The sequence below is a fragment of the Nematostella vectensis genome, chromosome 6, assembly GCF_932526225.1.
Source record: "Nematostella vectensis chromosome 6, jaNemVect1.1, whole genome shotgun sequence".
In the NCBI taxonomy this organism is placed as follows: Eukaryota; Metazoa; Cnidaria; class Anthozoa; order Actiniaria; family Edwardsiidae; genus Nematostella; species Nematostella vectensis.
Genome location: NC_064039.1, coordinates 17,316,198 through 17,337,725, shown reverse-complemented (window position 1 = coordinate 17,337,725; position 21,528 = coordinate 17,316,198). Strand labels below are relative to the sequence as shown.

At 40.2% G+C, this 21,528-nt stretch overlaps 2 protein-coding genes across 2 annotated transcripts in view; one reads left to right on the top strand and one right to left on the bottom strand.

The window, feature by feature from the left end:
* The window catches only part of LOC5506344, a 78,010-nt gene that overhangs the window by 36,452 nt on the left and 20,030 nt on the right, over window positions 1-21,528 (bottom strand). Inside the window, exons 3-5 of the mRNA XM_032374719.2 lie at window positions 15,090-15,333; window positions 10,207-10,430; window positions 4,726-5,142 (exon numbers count right to left, since the gene is read on the bottom strand). Coding sequence (XP_032230610.1) covers window positions 4,726-5,142; window positions 10,207-10,430; window positions 15,090-15,333 — 885 coding nt within the window. The remainder of the gene's footprint in view (window positions 1-4,725; window positions 5,143-10,206; window positions 10,431-15,089; window positions 15,334-21,528) is intronic.
* Window positions 19,653-21,004, top strand: LOC125567897 (ensconsin-like). Its single transcript, XM_048728846.1, has 2 exons — window positions 19,653-20,071; window positions 20,425-21,004. Exons 1-2 carry the CDS (start codon window positions 20,041-20,043, stop codon window positions 20,757-20,759), a joined length of 366 nt encoding a protein of 121 aa, XP_048584803.1. The 5' UTR covers window positions 19,653-20,040; the 3' UTR covers window positions 20,760-21,004.

The window sequence follows — 21,528 nt, the reverse complement described above, 5'->3', positions numbered from 1 at the left end:
ATTTAAACTATTTAGAAATCAATTTTTCCTTTTCAACCTATTTCAAATTATAGGCTAAATAGATGCTTATAAAAAGGATTCTAATTTTATAATTTTAGTTTAACAGGTTCATTTTAGGTTCTTATATATGGTTCTTAACTGTATAATAAAATAATGTACTCAGATTTTTTTCAATATGTTGGAGTGCTTTTAATCCACCCTTAGCAAAGTTACATTTTAAAGCACAAGAGAGAAGGTTAATGAAGATAGTTTTCCAATATTTGAATTGCTTATTTTAAAACTTACACAAGAGAACGAAAATGAAAGCCCTATCTTTGCAATATAAGTAAAGTAATTTAAAGAAGTAAAAGGAATTGGGACAGTACAGGCAGGGAATGAGTACTTTTACCTCAAATCCACTATAAAAAATGATAGTGTGATTTGCTGATATACTTATTAATGTATAGGAATTTGATATGTATTTGTTTATTGATTTTAATTTTGAAGATAATAAAATAGCACCCAGTTTTTTGTGAGGAACTTTAATTGATCCTCATTTTAAAATAAATATGACCTCCCTTCACACCTGAAAGCCTTCCCTGTTAATCAAAGCATAAATTTATTTTGCTAATTTTGCTGTATCAGTTGTCTATCAAGTATAGTTTACTTAATTATATCCTTAGTAATGTCAATAAATACTTTTTTACCTAGAACAAAAAGCATATTTGTTCTAGGTATTCCCCAGGAGGATTGGGAGGACACCTTTTAATAATAGTTGCAGTATTTATAGAACATGCAATCTTTATATGTTTTACATATGGTGCCGTTTTTGTGGGTGGTGGAACATGATGCATAATTAAAGTGCAGGGAAGGAGGGTTCTACACAAGTTTATACTGAAAAACATCATGCTGGCTCCGCTTTTAGGCAGTGCCTAAATATATATATTATAACTACCAACAGAAATAACAAAGGCAATCCTTAACTTGCTATCCATCAAACAGGGAAACCCCCTGTGCCTAGATCGGAATATACAGACAGGCTTTCAGTTGCTATCAAACCGTGTGGGTTGGACCCCTCCAGATACAAGGGCCAAATTATCAAAAAAGGTGCTTCTTCTTATGCTGCGGATGATGGCGTGTCTGATGCGCAGGAATTTAGGCCGCTGGAAATCGAATGCATTTCATAAATATACTCGCATCCAATTATTTTCATCAACCGTTTAGAAATAGAAGGCAACTTGCAAGGGAAGTTGTTCTCTGTACCTGGCTAGCAAGGGCACAAGCTGTTTTGACGTGCGAAGAGGGACGAAATTGCCACGACGACTACATCTCCACGAAAACTCCAATGTCGAACTCTGTGAAAACTCTCAAACCCATCTCGCACGTGCTTCTCGTATACACAAAAAATGTAAATGAAACGTCCGACGCAAAAACTTCCCGCTTAAAGCAACAAATAATTCTCTCGCACGAACATCTCCTCGTGAACAAACCCAACTGGTTAACAATCACTACTGAAAACTAACAAACTAAAAACCCATAAGATAATATTTCATTTATTCAAAACAGGCAGAAAGATGTCAAACAGATTAAGCCAATTTCTAATTTCACAAAACAAAGATAATAATTTAAAAGATATTTAAAACTTCTAGAATACATATCCAAAACAGAGCTAAAGATTTGTTCATAGACATTCTTCAACTTTATAGAAGGGTCATCCTAAACGTTTTTTAGATTTATTTACGATGTTAGGTTTCTAAATTTCTTTGATATTATAAAACTATATACGTGGTTGGTAAAGATTTTTTCAAACGGCATTTCGCAAAATCATAAATCGAATACATTGTGGTTAGCTTCCTTGTTAACCTGACCCTGTTTAAGTATATGTTTCAATCTCACCGGAATGAATTAGTCTCATCCAGTTAAAATATCGTGGAGTCCCCTTTTCTAAACAGTCTCGCAGGGAATCGCACCACGTTCATCCACCAGGTCCCCTATACTGTAAACACCACTATCTGCAAAGGAGGGGCAAGGTTCTGCCCTCCTTTGGTCAACTTATTACGTTTTCGTCACTAGGTGCATAAACATTGACCAGACAAAAACTCTGCATATTGGACTCGAAGATCTAGATATCCAGAAATAAATTGCCATTCCCTTACGTTGGTGTATCAATCTCATTCCCAGAGCCCACTACCTTTTTGCCAGCAGCAAGGTTCAAGGCCCTGGGTAAATCAATTCCTAGGGCGATTCTTATTTGCTCTCGAGCTTGCTTCAGTGAGCATGCGCAAATAGAACGACAGTGAATAGAACAATGGAAAAGCTTCACGACGCCTGTCACACATTCTGTCATTACTAGTGAGATCTGTTTTGAAAATGAAATTGCAGGGAAAACTCCCACAAACCAGCGTATACATTTAAAACCAAATTTTATTATTGCTGCTACAAACGTTTAGTAACTTACAATAATCAATTGTTGCTGTTTTAGTCTTACAAAATAGAGGGAAGCCTTGTGGAAAGTCTATGGGAAATAACGGGAAATGTAGAAGCGTGAAAAGTCGTAATATATATGCCGGTCATGTTCTCGGCGGAATAACTCTTTGAAAGAGTTCTGCGGTATGTGTCGGCTCTTCGACAAGAGACAAAGCGAAGGCAATATAATCCAAATCCCCGTCCGTTAACGACTACTTCGAGGCGAGCAAATGTAAAATTTACATCGTGAAGCGATGGAACCCTCACATGCATGGGCACAGAAATAATGTGTGAGCGAAGCTTTTCAATCTTGTCCTCCTCCATTGAGGCATTCAAGGGCGAATCAGTAAAATAATTGAGTTGGAACTGCGCTCCCCTTGAGACACAAACACATCGTTGGCGAATCCAAGCACTTCGTGATTTAGGAATGCTTTAACACTACGGGTTGGCAACAAATACACCAAAACCATCCTTTCTATAAACGATGACTAGGATTTAATTTCTTTCAGCGTGAAATCATCGACTTTTCCTTATTTGTTAAGCGCGAATTAGATCGATCAGTGAAAGAGATCAAATCTTGTTCTTTCCGGTCGCTATTTTGTTTGGACATGCGCAGTAAAACCGGAACCAACAGATTCTGTTGGTGAAAAAATTGATTATCCCAGAGCCTTGTATCTTGCCACTGGCACAAAGGTACGTGGGCTCTGGGAACGAGATTGTTGATGTGTACCATGCGACATTGTCCGCGAAATCTTTTTGGCGTCACGTGTTTGTCACCATTGTGCTTATCTATCCACTTCAATATTTTTCTGCCATTTTTGTAATCATGCAAACCTCTTACGTTAATGGAGAAAAATCTAGACTCGTGTCTGATTAGAATAAAAATTTTAAACTATTTGCAAGGTAAAACAAAATAGGAATTCCAGAATGAAACATAAGATGGAAAACAAATATAACCATACAAACAAACAGAAAGTTGTAATTAATGCATCGTAATTATTTTACGTAGATTCTTTAAGAGATACATTAAAGCGTAAGAGTTCAAAATTGACGTTCAAAACATTTCTAATCTTTGGGTAGTAAAAAGTTATAGTTAAGACACTACCGGGTTTAAAGTTTCTGGTCTGTCCGCTGTGTAGCGTACGTTGCCTACCATGAGGTACTTCCCTTTCACTTGCAGGAGTCGACAGGCCGCTCACTTGCAGGAGTCGACAGGCTGCTCCCTTGCAGACTTGAAAGCTGCTCGCAGTATTTTCCTCTCCTCCGCTGCCTCTTGCGAAAGTACTTCAACTTGGAAAACATTCTTGAACTTTTCACTCACCGTTAGATTAAACATCTTGGACATAAAAAAAAGAAAATTTCATTTTCTCTTCTTGAGTAGTCTGCCTCGCGTTCAACTTCTCTTTTTTATTCAACTCGATGTTCTCAATTTTTCGTTCTTTTAGCTCAAGTTGCGACAGCATTACGTCTTCCGGAACTCCGCTTCCTGAACTACACTCTCTGGTCCATTTCTCCGCCGGTTTTTTAACGGACATATTTCAATATTTTCTTCTTTAGTTTGAAATGGAACTCTCAAACGGAGCGGACCTCTACAAGGATGCAACCAGTTCAATCATGCAAGAGTGTCTCACCGTGATTCCCGCGTCTTCTAATATCGCGCGTATCGCTCTCTTTGAAGACTTCAGCACCCCTACTAGAAACTATTCTCGAACACGCGTCCAAAAAGTTGTCAGTACCTAACAAGTATGCTACCTCTAAATGTAGGGCTCTAGTAGATGCACATGTAAACAAACACAGGTACCCCTTCGCAGTTACTCTTTTGGTTAGTTTCACCGTGAACTGACATAACGACGAATCGACCCCCTACGCGAATAGTTCCCTCATTATCAACGAATTTACTTAGCTTATCAAGAGTTATACTAAAGTTATTAGTTAAGTTTTCTAAGTATGTGCTGTTTTTCCCTCGGATGGGGCTAGCATCATGTTTCTGGTGCGTTTGGCGTTTTGTTGCCCTTACCTTTACTCGGCTAACATAATTTTAGAAAATAGTAATGGCGTGCTCTGTAGCCATAGTCCATACCTACAATGCTTTGCTTTTCTTTATATTTTTGTAGCTAAGCCTTAATTTTTAAATAAAGTCTGTGTTTGCTTATTTGACGATGGCAGTTTAATCTCATTATACAAATAAAAATTTCGTGATACAATTCACAGCATAGAAAGTGCTTTGTACAGGTCATATCCAGTATGTCTATGAAGTAAACTATATATATATGTACCTACCTGTAAACGTCAGCCTCAAAACTTGTGGGTTCACCATCTAATTGTTCAGGTGCCATCCATGGGTGCTGCTTCACGCATGCGTCAATTGGAAGCATCTGATAACTTTCGTTAGGTTCGCTGCCTTCTTTTTGACTATACTCTAAATTACAAATCTTTGCTCGAAAAGGCTGATAAATCATTATGCTATGGCTGTTAAGGAAACAATGGACAATCCGACGGCTCTTTAAAAATTCCAGTCCCTCTGAAACATCGCAGAAGATGGCGACTCTGTCAGGAAGACTGATCTCCTTTGATGTCTCGTGCAAAACGAAATGCAATGATCCTATCTTGAAACATTCCAGTACTAGACACATCTGCTCCGCTACAGGGCCGGTACCCACTGCCAGAAGGTTGGCTATACGGGGATGACGAATCTGACTGGTGAGAGGCAAATTACACAATGAGGACGTTTCTTTAAAGAATTAAAACAAGTGACTCGACCACATTGACTCAAGACTTGACTCAACAACTTTAAGCACATGCGTATAATAAAAGTGTTTGTTGCGTGGCATTCTTGTGATGCTATTGTTATGCATACTAAGACAGGCTTGTTCAAGCTTGTGATCGTTGTGTATATGTGTAAGATTATTAAAAACGATTTTTGGCTGTAACACATGTATATACATTCGCGAAAACGTTGGGTTTAGTAGAAGGAATACCGAAACGTGACATATTTTGTGACAACAAATCAACTAACGCCGACAAGTGAAAAGGCCGAGAAAAAGGAATCGGAAACAAGATATCTGGAATGCACTGCTCTAACAACATACGTAGCCATGTATAGGCAGAAATGAGTGACTACGATATGACATCACATAGGAGACTTACAGACAGAAGTTTCGATCGATGAAGAAGAAAAGAGAAGAGAGAAGATTTGTTAAGAAATTGACTTCCTATACGTAATACCCCCGACCCAGATTGTCACCTCTCCCCGGCACAGATCGTATTTGGCACAGATCGTATTTGGACGATCCCTTGCCAACCGGCTAAAGAAATTCTCCGACCCTAACATCCTTCCCCTCTGGCGAGACGAGTGGGCGGCCCAGGAGGAGGCTCTCCACACCCGCATAACCCGCACCACAGAATCCCTCTACAAGCACTCAAGGCCCCTGCACCCACTGGAGGTCCAGTAAGAGGTCAAGGTAGACGGATCCTGCCGTCCCACTCTGTGCAATCGAAGATTCATCAAGGCTATTATGTCTTCAATTTTGGAATAGGGCATATCAAACGACAGCGTGTTCACTCAGTAGACATTTTATTGGATAGAGGTAGTTTGCCACTCATTGTGCAAAAAAACAGGCAAGTGATCCGAAATATCAGCCAAAGAAACCAGTTTTAATCACCTTTTCAGGTACTTTGAGAGTCGCACTATGTTCGGTTATTCGAGTACGTTTAGTAATGATTGGCATTAAAGCAATAACATGTCCAGATACTCCGCAGTTTGTTTGTCGTCATGGTATCTTAGAAAATTTTGATTTGTATCACCAATAACTAAGACTTCACGGCCCTTGCTAGTCAAATCATTAATTTAGATCGTAAATTATCGTAAAACAGCTCTCTATTTTCTAGGGTGCCTATAAATACAGCCTATTAAAACGTTCTTTTGTTTTTGACGGTCTAGTTCTATCCAGCATGATTCAATTCCGTCCGCCGACACATCTAAGTCGTGCCTCCGTGTAAATTTCAGTTGTTTAGATAGATAAGGCTAACGCCTCCTGCATTTGTTTTAGAGTTCTTCTGTTTTCTCCAGAGCTTCATTACTTCTCTGTTTTTCTTCATCTAACTTTCTGATTGAGCTTCGATGTGACTGAACCATTTGGTTTATCTTTCCCATTTGGGACAGAATGTCGTCATATTTCTTATTTAGGTCTTCCACTGAAGATTTTAGGTCATCGATCTTTAGTTCTAGTGGCCTTATTGAAATCTCAAGATTTCTCTTATCTCTTCTTTTGAAGCCATTTTGCGTCGTGAAGGCGGGAGCGTTCAAAAAGCGTGGCCGACCGCCATTACGACATATGCAAAAAAAACGAGTTTGAGTCTCGTTTCTAACGTTTTTGAGAGAAAATCGAGATGCTCTAGTGTAAATGTGTAAAGCTAGTCCTAGTATCAGTCGCGGCATCAATTTTAAGCATTAAAAAGACAGATAACATTGCAGCTAGTAAGCTGAATTACGGTAAAATTACAATATTATTAAAAAAAATTATAATAATAAGTTAATATGAAGTTAATAATACTATATACATAAATATAAGATTTGAAAATCAAGGCGAAAACCGATATGTACAAGGATATAATCTAACGCGACGAAACCGTTCTTAAAACGGTTGGTCTTGCACTTTGGAACGTTAAAAGTGCGCGTGCGCCGAATGGATATAGAGCTGGCATTGCGATCTGGCAACACGTGGTACAATTTATGGTTGGGATCTTTGATTATGTCATTAAAAAGTTGAACCACCATTTGCTGCCTTCTGCTATGTAGATTGAAAAGGCTCGTTTCGTAGAGAGCGTCAGCATAGTGGAGGTCTGGATAAATTATCCGTAGAGCGTGCTTATGGATTCTTTCAAGCTCTTCTGACAAATATGCTGGTAAACTATCGTGGAAAACTTGCGAGGCCGAAATTCGTTTCCTTTAAATTCGAAAAAAATGCTCCAAAGTTCGGAAGATCGTTCTCTTAAATTCGGAAAGTTCGGAAGATCGTTCTTAAAATTCGTAAGATCGTTTCCTTGAATTGCGGGAGAACGTTCGCCCTTAAAGTTTATTAATCTTGTCCCATGAAAAATATATAGAAGGAGCGGGGTTTTTTGGCTTTACTTGTCACTTTAGACGGATATTGATAAGTCAACATGATCCTTAAGGGAGCAATCCGAAATTTTACAGTTAATTTTCCAGTTAATTTTGAAAACTTACAAATTAGTTTGAGCTGTATGCAAACTAAGAAAGCGAGTCGACTCTATTTGTCATTGCAATGTCATTGTTAACGGTGACGACAACAATATGAAAGTTCTCGCTCGTTATTAAACTCGTGCATCGAACAGAACTCTCTTAAAATGGTCCTCTATATCTCAGCTTTCTTTTGCCAATAAGATTGTCGCGATTCGTGAAGTTCGTCGTATACCGTATGCAAATTAAGAAAGCGAATCGGCTGTTGATAGCTCAGTGCAAGTGCCGAACTCGCGACTGCGTGGTACGAGTCCAATTTGTTGGCTGGTAACCTCAAGAAATACCAAACACTAAGCATCGGTTATGGTAAAAAGGCAAACGCCTCCGTGGACTCGATCTCACGCATTTCTATCAACAACCAGGAAATACGGTCAGCGGACTCCCTAAAGCTACTAGGAGTTACAATAGACTCTCAACTCAATTTCTCGGAGCATATAAGCATAGCATGTAAAAATGCTGGCAGAAGAATCGGTGTGCTGATGAGACTCAGGAACTTGATACCTACAAACGCTAAACTAGTTCTCTATAAATCTGCTGTGTTGCCTTATTTGACATACTGCCACTTGACCTGGCATTTTTGTAAGGCAAGCGATAGTAGGAAGCTTGAGCGTTTACAGGAACGTGCCTTAAGAGCTGTTTTTAAAGACTGGAATTGCACTTACCACGAACTATTAATAAAGGCTAATTTATCTACTCTACGTAATCGTAGACTGCAAGACATTTGCATCTTAATGTACAAAGTTAAAAATGGCCTTTGTCCATCTGGGATTAGTGATTTGTTTTCTAAAAAAAACACGAACTATAATTTAAGATTGTCCGATTTTGTTATTCCAAGATTTAATACAGTCACTTACGGGAAACATTCCCTAAGATATATGGGGGCTAAACTATGGAATAGCCTACCTAGGGCAGAAAGATCAATTGACAGTTTAAAAAGTTTTAAATTGACTATGAGAAAAAAGGATTTCGAATTTATAGAAAATTGTAAGGGCTGTGCCCTATGTTCCGCATGATAATTTTTAAATCTAGTCATTTTTTTTTCTTCATAATTTCATATAGATTACAATCAATTTACATGTATTTATATATATATATATATATATTCATTTATTTAGCTTTATCAGTAAGAATCTACAATTTTAAATTTTTAATAATCAGTATAATTTTTATAATTTTATCTTTTTTTTTGTGTCCCCCAATTAGTAGGGGTTTTATCCCCGGCTAGAGGTTGTTTATGACACTTTAATAAAGTTTCTATCTATCTATCTATCTATCTATCTATCTATCTATCTATCTATCTATCTATCTATATCTATCTATCTATCTATCTATCTATCTATCTATCTATCTATCTATGTTGATATTTTCTTGTCTTTTGATATTGTTGATATTTTCTTGTCTTCAAAACAACAAAATGTTAATGGTGACCACAACTTCACTATGACGGCTTTGCGCTTGCTATTGAACTCAAGCATCAATATCTGAGCTTTAATTTGCTATTACGATCATTGCGATAGGTAAAGTGTTCAAATTGATTATGAGCTGTATGCAAACTAAGAAAGCGAGTCATCAGCTTTTAAACTTTACTTGTCTTTGCAAAAAACAACAACTTGCTAAACCGCAGCTTTAATGTAGCTGAAATGGAAATTAAAATTAACAAGCCAAGCATTTCTCGAAAGAGCGATGTTGTCTTTTTGGTAAACGATTACCAAAATCGGAAGAACGTTTTTGCCTTTGGGGTTTCCTCGCACTGATAAACATTTTTCAAGTCCCGGAAAGAAGTTCTTTGTCTTCGTGAAGCCGATCTCTTCTTTGGAAGAACGATCTTGAAAATCGGAAAGACATTCTCGCCTTCAAGTGCTAACCTCAGTGATGAAAGTTTTTTTAAAACAGGGATAACGATCTTAACTTCGGAGAAACGATCCTGAAAATCGGAGATCGTTTCTCGTAGAAACTTTATATCTTTCTGAATATCGTAAAAGCGTTCTACATAATCCGTCGAACGATATTTTTCGCTCATAGCCCGAAGGCTTTTTCTCTAGTGTACGTTTTCCCTTGCCGGGTCACATTTGTATCGTTTCTTAGCTGAAGGAACGATGAAGAACGAAGAAAGAACACCGAGACATATGAGACGACGATATTCTTTATCTCAAAGAACAACAACTACATGTCTACGAAACTCGTACAAGTGTGTCTGCGCACGTGGTGTGTGACGTCACCGGAAGTTGTACAAACCGGATATCGTTACAACATTGTTCAAGCGTGCGAGTGTGGAGTTAGAGCGCGATAAAATGTTATTGCATTAATAATGTAATGTAACAGCAGTAGAAGAAATTGCTTTTGTAGGCGATAAAAACATTATGCAATCATTGTTAACGACTGTATAACAAAAAGGATTGATTTCTGTAGCATTTAAAGTTGTTGTTGGTTTAATTTCGGGTAAGAGACATCCATTTGACCTTTAGATGAAACACTTGGGATTCCAAGTAGCTGAGACTCACCTTAGGACGAGCATATCCTTTTTCAGCATCTTCTCGTATGACTTCTGTGCCATATATTTTACGGTAACAGGTACCCTACGCCAGGAAGCGAGCGTGAAGACTATGTCAGGAGCGTATAACTTCAGTTTGCTTGACGAATATTGACCTAACTCGCTTACGTCAATACAAGTGATCGATGTGTGCTTGCTAGCATCGTCAACACGTGGATACTTCTTTGTGTGCTCCTGTTTAAAGTAAAATCAATCATCAAATTAAAATAATAGCTGCGCTAGACTTTCTCTCTTCCACAAAAAACTGACGGCCTTCGCCCTCTTCAATTGTTTGGGACGGGGAAAAACTAAACTTTTGAAAGTTTAAGATTTTAAGTTGTCCTGAGACGAAATCTTCTCACTCGATACCATGCTTCATGTTTCGTGACTATGCTTTTTGCTTTCTTATGCGGTAGAACATTGCAACACACCAGTTTGGCTATACCTAAGGATTTAAGTTTATTTATTTTTTTATTTTTATCTATGGACATGTCTGAATATTATACTAATATACCACTGCTGGAAAAAAAACACCTGTGAATTGAGAATCGAAACAACCTGTGAAAATAAAATTGTGGTTTGAATTCATTAACTTTTAAGGGAGCAAGGGAGACAAATTGCTGTGCAACAAAAGAAAATTAAATCTTTAAGACAGGCTATTGCGTAAACTCCTTTCCCCAGAATGGTGGACCACGCCAGTGCTAGTTGTGTCGGTCCTCAGGCCATTTGAAGAGGGATTATCCAAAAAGAGACAGTCAGGCGGGGGGGGGGGGGGGGGGGGGGTCCGGTATACCTACGCCTGATAAGGCGAAGCGAACTTCTCAGTCAAACTAGAGGTGCCCGCGAGCCAACCAGCGGGCGGGCATTTAACAAGAGGCTAGATCTTCAAGAGTGCGACATGTGAGTGCCCGGGAGTGTGTGTGAGGGCCGGAGAAGAGGACTTTGAATGTCTGATAGATACCGGGGCAGAGATATATCAACAGTCACAGAGGCCTTTAACCGTGGGTTTCTACGGGGAGGCAGCCAATTGATCAATGTGGCGTCCCATGTCCAGATAAGGGCTTCGCAAGGCTTGGAAATCTCTTTTTGTCGGTTATGTAGAACTCAAGTTAAGTGCCTTAAACCACACCATCGAGAACCTAGAGTTTCTATTTGACTCTATCCTTGCTTCGATGCAAGTTCGCAAGAAGGCATTACCAGGAGTTTTGGGTTTGAATGTATTTCGGGACATGAGACATCCTTTAGTTTGTAAGTACTGAGACATTTTATTACCGTTAACAGGCTGTCTCACTAACTCCCGCCCGGTAAATTTCGACCAGAAATGAATCATCCCAAGACTTTTTTTTAGTGAAAGCCTTTATCAAGTCCATTATCAAAGTGGATTTTGTTTGGTTTAATTTTTGTTTTCACGTGAGAGAGACCATGTCATCCTGTAACACATTTACACTCTGTGATCATCTCTCCTATGTTCTGAGTCTCTTAGTGTAACTAGATTTAACTGGAATGTCGAAGTAAACACATATTGCCTTTAGCATTTCCTTGTTTAACTTTACTTCCCAAGGGTTTCAGTGCGATAACATTCACACAGATCGAACACATCGTACTACACGGGATAGCTAACTTTTATTTTTTCGTTGACTGGTGCGATGACTTCCTGTCTAACTACCTGCTCAGTAAGACGCGAACAGAAGCTCTTAATTTGGGACTTTGTCACCCACTATTCTCTACTAAACTGTCGTTTGTTGGACGTGTCTTTTGCTGTTCGCATATCTGTCGTTACTTGCGAAGCGTCAGCCTTGCGACCAGTTTCTTTCTCCGACCATAAACCGTGCTGTGAGATGCTCCTTCACCTTCTTAGTAAATCTAACAGTTAATCGCGCTTTTGCTTGGGCCCATCCTTGCTTCATCTCTTCCCCGTCAGACGGTTTTGGCATCAACAACAAAAGCAACAACAACAAAAATTATTAGCAATTTCAGTCAATTTACAGCAATGCTGCCCGCAAATAGCTAAGGCTAATCGAGGCGGGCGGCGAAAAGTGACAAATATGCCTATGAATATGAATATGAAGATATATTTACAAATAGAGCTACTGATTTCATATGATTTCCAAACTTAATCTTCGTAATGGAAGTTGTGATAGCTGCTGAATCTCTCAAGCTTCACCAGACTCTTTGAGGACATTTACAAGGTTGACTGAGGCCGTCGTTGCCCTGACAGGATGTTGCAATAAGGCCGTTCGCATGTCGCATGCTGGCTTTGTAGCAAAAGTTATGACCGATTACAAATGTCTTTCCCACATTGTGGCTTAGATAAATGATAGCTATCTACTGAGACGCCAAGTCTCAATCCGATGTCTCTTGGCTGGCTGGCTGGCTGGCTGGCTGGATGGCTGGATGGCTGGCTGGCTGGCTGGCTAGACATTTTTTTATTGAGAGTGACACCTTATATCAATACAAATAATATACATGTGGCTCTCATAAAATTAAATTATTACAAATATACATAATGATAATATGTATCATTTACAATGATACATACATTAGACATTTTTTATTGAGAGTGACACCTTATATCAATACAAATAATAAACATGTGGCTCTCATAAAATTAAATTATTACAAATGTACATAATGATAATATGTATCATTTACAATAGTGTTAAACGAAACAATTTTCAGTTCGAACAGTATTTATATGTTTCACTATAAAGCCTTTAGTGCAAAGTAAGGGGTTTCCTTTCCCTAACATTCAATGGAAGAGCGTTCCATGCTTTGGCCCCACCAAAATTCGTTGTCCGAGAGTGCGATTGATACGAGGTAAAACCAAGCCTCTGCGTTTGCTACTCCTTGTATTGATGGTACGTGGGGAACAAAATTGATCGTAACTTATAACTTAAATATTCGGGTGTGCGCCCATTTAAAGTTTAAAACATAAATTCCAATTCTTGTTTTCTTTAAAATGCATACGTTTATGCGAGGACACCAGTAGCTGTCCTCAAGAGCGCGCAGCTCCAGCCGTCGGCCAAGTTTTTAACCACCATCGAGGGTCATATACTTGTTAGAAAGGCTACTGACGCTGACGTTCACAGTATGCAAAAAGGGTCATCTCGCGTATGCATGTTGAAGGTCCAGAGGAATCACAGCGGTCGCAGGTAGAAAAAAATGATTACCCGGTCCGAGACTATCACAATCAGCGATTGTGCTTGTCCGAAAGAAAGGTATAAAACTACGACTGTGTGTGTTTTACAGGCTTTTGAAGGCCAAGACTTACACGGATGCGAACCTTTAACCTATGACCGAGGAGGCAATAGACGATCTGGCTCAAGGATTCCATCAGATCCCAGTTAAGAAGTGTAATTCAGATAAGACCACTCTTCGGACAGGGACAGGGGGCTTGTACGAGTTTACCCGAATGCCTTTTGGGTTCTGCAATGCCCCGGCTTTATTCATGCGTTTTTCGCTTTCGGAGATTTTGATTCTCGGTCGTTGCTTATCTACCTTGATGACATCTTAGTGTTCGGAAACACTTTTGAGCGACAACGCGGCTTCTAACCACAAGGTGGGCGGTGGGCAACCTAACTTGCTCAGTTTATGATATAACTAAAAGCACTAAAGGCAAGCTGTAGAAAAGCTAGATGGTCTTTGGACACAAGTTATAAATCAGCACAAGGTTAAAAAGGTATGTTTAACGCCTCTGTGAAACACAACTACTCTGTTTTACAGAGGCGCAACTACTCCATTTCACAAAGGCGTTTAACAAACCTTTTCAACCCTGTGCTGATTTATACTTTGCTCAGTTCAATTTTAGTATCAAGTACAGTTCAGGACGCAGCAACTAAAATGCTGATGCGCTCCCAGGGGTAGCAGAATATTGTCGGAAATGTGAACCCTGTACGCTGCCAAAGCAGGGAAGCGTCCAAGAGTTTTTTGACAGCTAGTCGCCCTCTTGGGGTGCTTGCAATAGACTTTATCGTAATAAACGTTCTTCAAAGACAGACCAGGCACAATGTAAAAGCAGATGACACTAGTCTTTCCATTGGTGCTACAGTATTCCTCCGTAGCAGAGTGCAAGGAAGTAAAAAATGCAGGATGTCTGGGGTACGAGCCCATTCAAAGTTGTGCGTCGCACAAGATACCGGAAATACTTACGTAGTAGAATCACTAAATGAGAAGAAGGCGTTCTTCCGGTGCCTATCACCGTAGCGCTGCGTAATGACTCGCGTTACCCCTCTACCAAAACCTTCGCAGATAAACGAGTTCAGTTATCTCATCATCAGCGAAACCGTTGTGCGTTATAACGATTACCGTTATCTTATCCGAGTCCGTAGCGCAGTTTGACGACTCGCGTTATCTCATCTACCGAACCAGCGCATCAAAACGAGTCCAGTTATCCCATCTACTGTACCCGTATTGGGTACTGTTTTCTTATCATCCAAATCTGTAGCACACAATAACGAGTCCAGTTATCCTATCTACCGAACTTGTATCGCATAATTATGAGTCTAGAATGAATAAAAATGAGAGCTTCATTTAGAGATCTTTTTGGTCTGTACTTATTTACTTTTTCAACTATGGTGTCTGAAAGCAAAGCGTTCAGCCTGTGACACCCGGCAGCGAAAAAATTCTGAGAAAAATTCTGAAAAACATCTGTTGATTCTGTAGTATTGCTTCATCATTTTTTTCTTCGTACTGTGTGATTATTTGCAATCAACATTTTACTTTTTCTCTGTTTAGCAGAACTCAAATTATTTGTTTTTGGTATGAAGTATATTGAGGGTTTTACACCTCCTCCTAAAGAGGCAATTTGGCTCACATACCATCGTAGCCAACTGATAAAGAGCATTAACTGAGTACCTTAGTCCTGTAGGGAGCGTCTAGTTTGTCCAGTCCGGGTTGCATTCTCGCCTCTCGCTTCAGATTCGTCATGTATTTTATCACCTTGTTACTGTGGTACCTTTGAGCAGAAACAATGGGGAGCTCTTGGTGATCTTGACCAGCGTTGTCTGGATGTCCGCCGTGATTTATTAGCTGTACCAGCGACTTTAAATTATCGTTTACACAAGCGGCATTCACGGGGGTCAGTCCATTACGGGAACATCTATTCAAGGAAATCGGTTTCAAATTAGATAACAATAATTAATAATTAGAAACATCAGAGTAAGAGTAAGAGTAAGAGTAAGGATCATAAGATACTTACAAACATATGAGTAAGGATCAGAAGATACTTACAAACATAAGAGTAAGGATCAGAAGATACTTACAAACATAAGAGTAAGGATCATACGAAATTTACATATATAAGAGTGAGGATCATAAGAAATTTTTTAGGATCATAACATACTTACGACCATAAGAGTAAGGATCATAAGATACGTTTTACATATATAAGAGTAAGGATCATAAATATCTTTGCGCTAGTATATTTGTTGTCATTTATAGCGGAGCCCTTGCGGAGCTCCGTAATCATAGGAAAGTGGTGTATAACTATACGATAAAGTTCTTGTGGTCACGATGGGATATCTGTGGATTTTTCCGTGTCTGGTGTTTGCTTTTTTGGCGCGAGTGTGGGGACGTGCGTAAAACTCTAACGGAAAAAATATCTCTGAAAAAAAGCACTCACTCGGTTGATTTTTTCCTCCACTTCTAAAAAGTTCAAACATCAACTTTATGGAAAATGTATTAAGAAAACGTTGTCTTTTTGGAGGTCTGGTACCGAGGAATCTCAGTTTCTTTTCAGAGACTTCTCCATTTGCTAAAGATGGTCACTGTCACTGTTAGTTTGTATCTTCTGATTACAAGACATATAGACAAGTATAAGAAGCACCAGCGGTACGGCAACCTAAAAAATGACAAGAATGATCACAGTTTTTTTCCAAATATGGAATATATTATTTTCCTTATAGACAAAGCAACACCTTCATATCGCTAGTGTGCAGTTCAATGTTTCGCTTGAGTCCAAACCGTTTGCAGGCAATCAAAGCCAAATCATTTCTCTAATCCCAAACTCTACTCGGTCGTCTGGAAAGTACGGTGGCCCACGACGAAAGGAAATAGCTCAAGGAGAAAAGAAATAGCGCACGAAGAAAAGAAATAGCTCACCGAGACAAGAAAAATCTCAAGGCAAAAAGAATTGACTCACGGCGAAAAAGAATATAACTAAAAAAGAAAAACAGAATACCGGTAATTACCGGGCCCGCTTTACCGGGAGAGTTTTTTGGGACACTTTTCTGAATAGGAAGAGCGTTTCTTAAAGCTAGCGGTTGTAAATCAGAGGTTGATGACATCGGGAGATCACCAGGTAAAATAAAGTTTCCGTTGAAACAGTTGCAGTACATTTAGGGGGTAAGTTTTTATATGCAAAAATAGCATAATTACATAATTTTTTAGAGGCCTCTAATTCATTCTAGTAATAGTGTTCGGACCCTGTAATAAAGTCGTGGACCTTATTATGATTAAGCACAACGATGAGAGGAGACTTATTTTAGGCTAGATTTATTCGGAATTATTGTGTTGCAATCAAGCTAGACTATATACAGTAATTGGATCTTATGACCGGATCATTGGGATAGTGTTACATTGTTCGTGCCGGCACGTAGTGTTAAAAGCCGTCACGCATGACACGGCATCTCGTCACATCTTTCCCCTTACAGAAAACAAAACAATTAGTAAATTTCTAATGTGATTATAGCTATGTACACTTTGGTTAACCAGTATTATACTCATCATGGCTTTGGTCATTAGCTTATGCCCTCACATCATAGTCCTGGTGCCACAGCGGCACCTGTCTGGCTCGTCCAGACCTTCGTAAGTTACTTGGCTCAATAAGGGGAGGCTCGTTACCAGACCCTTGAGTGATGGAAGCCTTGTCTTCCTCGTCTGGTGTCTGTGGTTCAGAGGACTCGGTTGGCTCTCGCATTGCAGGCTCGTTCGTTTTCAGGATGTGCCTCCGGTTTCGCCTGTATTTTGTGTCACCAACTTTGACTGTGTAGCTACGGTTGTCTGATATCTCAGGGCAGACTTGGTGTCCAGCGTTCGTTCCCAAGTAGCTTCATTCTCACTGTCTCCCCCGGCGAAATCTTGTTGAGAGGTTTTGCGCGCCGATTATAGTGGAAACGCTGCCGTTGTTTTACTCCTGCGAGTGCACGGGTCTCCCTTTCAGTGTCATGGCGAGGCTGTAATAAAGTACCTGCCATCGGAAGGAGGGTTTTGCACCGCCTCACCATCAGTCGCTGCGCTGGACTAGTGCCAACCCCTTCTGCGGGAGTGTTACGCCAATCAAGCAGCGTCAAATTCTCTGACTGACCACGAACTTCACCGAACTCCCACGTGCGCGCAAATACCGAACATTCGGCAGAAGCAAACTGCGGTCCGTTGTCAGTTACTAGAACATCGGGTATTCCATGTCTCGCATGACCTCTTTAAGTTCCTTGACTATGCTTCTTGTAGTGGTGGTAGTCACGCGCGCCACTTCAATGTAGCTACTGTAGTAATCTGTTATCACCAGTAATGTCCTTCCGTCAATCTGACAAAGGTCTGCCGCAACCTTTGACCAAGGCCTGGCCACAAATTCGTGCTGTATTATTTGTTCTTTCGCTTGCCCACAGCGATGAGCCAGACAGACATCACTATTCCGTATATCTTCCTTGAGCTCTGTTGATGGGTAACTGCCATAAATTCCTTGCGGAGTGCTGCTGGTACTACAAGCTGCTGTCCTTTGAATATATTACCCTGTACCACAAACGCTTCCCGAATGTCAAAATACGGGATCAAACAAGGTGACACATCTGACCTGCTACTAGGCCAGCCATGTAGTATCATTGAACACAGCTCTTGACTTACAGGGTCATCGGCGGATGCGTGCTCGATCTGCTGCCAGCGGGCCTCACTCACGGGTAGCAATACCTCATGATCAACATCCTAAGCTCATGGAGGTGGTTCGATGCGTTAAAATTCGGGTAGGTAGGCCCTGCTGAGTGTGTCTGCAAGAAACATGTCTTTACCCTTCTTATATGTAAGCTTCAAACTGTATTTCTGTAACCTGAGCAGCATCCGTTGTAGCCGTTGCGGTGCAGCATTGAGTGGTTTGAGCACAATAACCTCAAGGGGCTTGTGTTCTGTTTCGACATGAACTACGTCTAGGCCGTAAATATATCTCTCAAATCAATCGCAGGCAAACACAATAGCTAACAGCTCCTTCTCAATCTGAGCGTATCTGGTTTCTGCTGACTTTAACGCCCTGGATGCATAGGGATACTGGTTTCCCGTTCTGAAGTAGAGCCGCTCCCATACCCGACTGTGATGCATCGCACTGAATGGTGACGGGCTCCTCCAGGTTTTAGTATCTCAATACTGGTGTACGGGTTACGGCATCCTTAAGCTGACTCAGTGCTGTGGCTTGTGCGCCTCCCCAGGACCATTCGACATCTTGTTGTGTAAGCTCCCGCAGAAGCTTGGTAACATCAAACAGGTGCGGGAGAAACTTGCTAAGGTACTGAGCCAGCCCCAGGAGTCGCTGTACCCCTGCCTTATCTGTAGCGTCAGGCATTTCAACGATGGCTTTTACCTTTGTTGGGTCAGCCTTAAGACCTGTGCCGGTGGACACGTGCCCGATAAGCGACACTTCTGTATGTCGAAGCCTTATCTTGTCGGTGTTTAGCTTGAGACCGCTATCCTCACAAAGCTTCAAGAACGCTATCAGATGATGGTCATGGTTGCGGCTCGCTTCCTCGTGCGTTTTCCCATAACCAACAACCACAAAGTCATCCGCGATTACCTCCACATTGGGCATGCCCTCAATGAGCTCATGCATCCTTCGCTGGAAGACTTCGGGAGCCGAGCGAGTTTCGAATGGCATCCGTTTCCAGCGATATATTCCAAATGGGGTGTTGAATGTCGTCAGGTATGATTAATCAAATGTCAAGTTCGACATGCCAAAACTCGTTTTTTACGTCTAGTTTGGTGAACACTTTGGCACCGTGCAGTAGTGTTGCAACATCCTCTATCGTAGGCAGAGGTTAGTGCTCTTTTCGATACGCCTTGTTCAAATCTTTGGGGTCGAGGCAAATGCACAGCTTTCCGTTGGGCTTTGGAACAACAACCAGAGAGCTGACCCACGGTGTGGGCTCTGTAACCGGGGCAATGATGTCTTGTTGTTCTATTCAATGCAACTCTTCCTTAAGTCTTGCACGCATGGCAACCGGTACGCGCCGTGGTGCGTGCTGGACATGATGTACGGTATTGTCTACCTTGATGTGGTACTTGCCGTCCAGCTTCCCGACAACCTCTGAAAATGCTTGAGGAAATTGATTAAACAAGTTCTCTTTGGTTAAACACTTTCTCGTTTCCTCAACCTCAAAGACTGCTGCGTCTCCGGTCTGTGTCTTTCTTTTCCTTATCATAGCGGAGCCAGCACAGCCGCAGGCCGCGCGCGGAGCTCCATAGGTATAGAAATATGGCATAACTATGCGACTTGGTTTTTGTGGTCATCGCTCGAGTACCCTGTGTGTCACAATCCAGTAAATCATGCAACTCCCAGGCCCCACTCGGCCCCAACTAGAAAGGAGTCATCGACAAGTGACACGTCAATCACGATGACGTCATGATGATGTTTACTCAATCACCAAACTGGACATAACCGGTTTATAACCAGTCTAACTGGAAATAAAGCTTACGTGTTTTTACACATTTTTTACCACCGCCCCCAAACTTCCCCACTTATGCTTCAAAGTTCTTTTATGAACAACGCAAACCCGCAAAGCGAAACAAGAAATTGAATATTGAGAAGTTTATTATTGCCACTGTGACCATGGACGACCTTTCACGTGGTGATAAAAGAGGTACGTGCACAACTATTATGGTTTTATGTTTACATCCAAGTAGGTATATGTTAAAAAACAAACGGTTTTGAACTGAGTGCTTTTTTAAGTTAAGTATATGTTAGAAAGGTTTTCACGGATTTATTATCAGACGATTATGAAAAATGCTAAAATAAAACTTACTAGCATTTTATTTTTAAGAATAAAATACTTCTATTGTACAGAAAATAATGTGTGTACAATTGTTTTGTTAAAACTCGCGTCCAAAAACAAGATGGCGGTAGTCTTGCGCGCGCTTGTGTTTACTTTTTAGGTATATTTTATACCATTGGGCTAATTTTCAGATCATGTCATCTCGTTTCGATCGATTTTAGTTGAAGAAGACCCAAGAAGAGGGGAGGAGCAAAATAATGAGGAGGAGAGGTCACGCAGGCCACGAGTGTTGACAGAAGAACAAAGAGTTCGGCAAAGACAGCGTGACCTTGTACTCACCGAGGAGCAAAGAGTGCTAAAAAGACAGACGAGCTACGAGTACAGGTTAAGTGGTGAGCAAATAGTCCGCAATAAGCAAAAGGACTCGGAGTACGAACTAGATGACGAGCAGAGAGCTCGTAAAGAGGCAGAGAAACTTAGAAACACTCAACGCCCAGCGTACAATGATGGCAGAAGACAGCTTGTTTGCTCAAGGGCAAAGAGAAAGGGCTCGTGAGCGACAGAGGGCATCTAAACTCAGGAGGAAACAACAGAGGCAGACCTCCACTACTACCGCTTTTGTTGGTGAGTTTTCTTTGAGTAAAATAATGTCTATATTCGATTTCTTATTTGTTTTCTTTCTTCTTTTTAGACTAAGGCTATCATTTTCTATTTAGACTAAGAGCAAATACCTCAAATAAAGCAAACTAGAATAAGTAATGCAGAATTAGTTTATTTGTCATTTAGTTTATTTATCAAGCTAAGTATGCCAGATGTGGCATATTAAGCTGAAACTGTTAAGCCCAATTCTGTTGAGTTAAATTCTCGTTCTGCATTGTAATTGTGTGAAAACTTCGTGTACAGTAATCAAAAGGCCTATCCGAAAGAGAAATATTATAGACGTGTTTGTTTTTGTCAACTCAAATATTTCAAAATATCATAGTTTTGGCACCCAAAATATAATGCATAATTATTATAGTTTTGGTTGCATAAAATAATGCATAATTATGATAGTTTTGTTTTTGTTACCTCAGATGTTTCATGAATATTATAGTTGTGTTTTAGTTAAATCTCGTATACATACATATTGTAGGTGGTGATCTGTCGTATTTCTAAAAGTTTCAAAGTTTTGATGTTACCCCTTTTATAGTTAAAATATCAATTTTGCACAACAATTTTCAATGAAAGATACTGTACATGACAGGTGTACTATTTTGAAATCCAGGAGTACAAGCATAAAGTCCTATTAGCAGACTCTGCCATAGCAGACTATAATTTGCAGATAC

Bases quoted from the DNA above. Each gene is read 5' to 3' on its own strand.
- LOC125567897 (XM_048728846.1), top strand. From the start codon at position 20,041: ATGGACGACCTTTCACGTGGTGATAAAAGAG. The intron at 20,072-20,424 runs GTACGTGCACAA...GATCGATTTTAG, and splicing joins TTCACGTGGTGATAAAAGAG to TTGAAGAAGACCCAAGAAGA.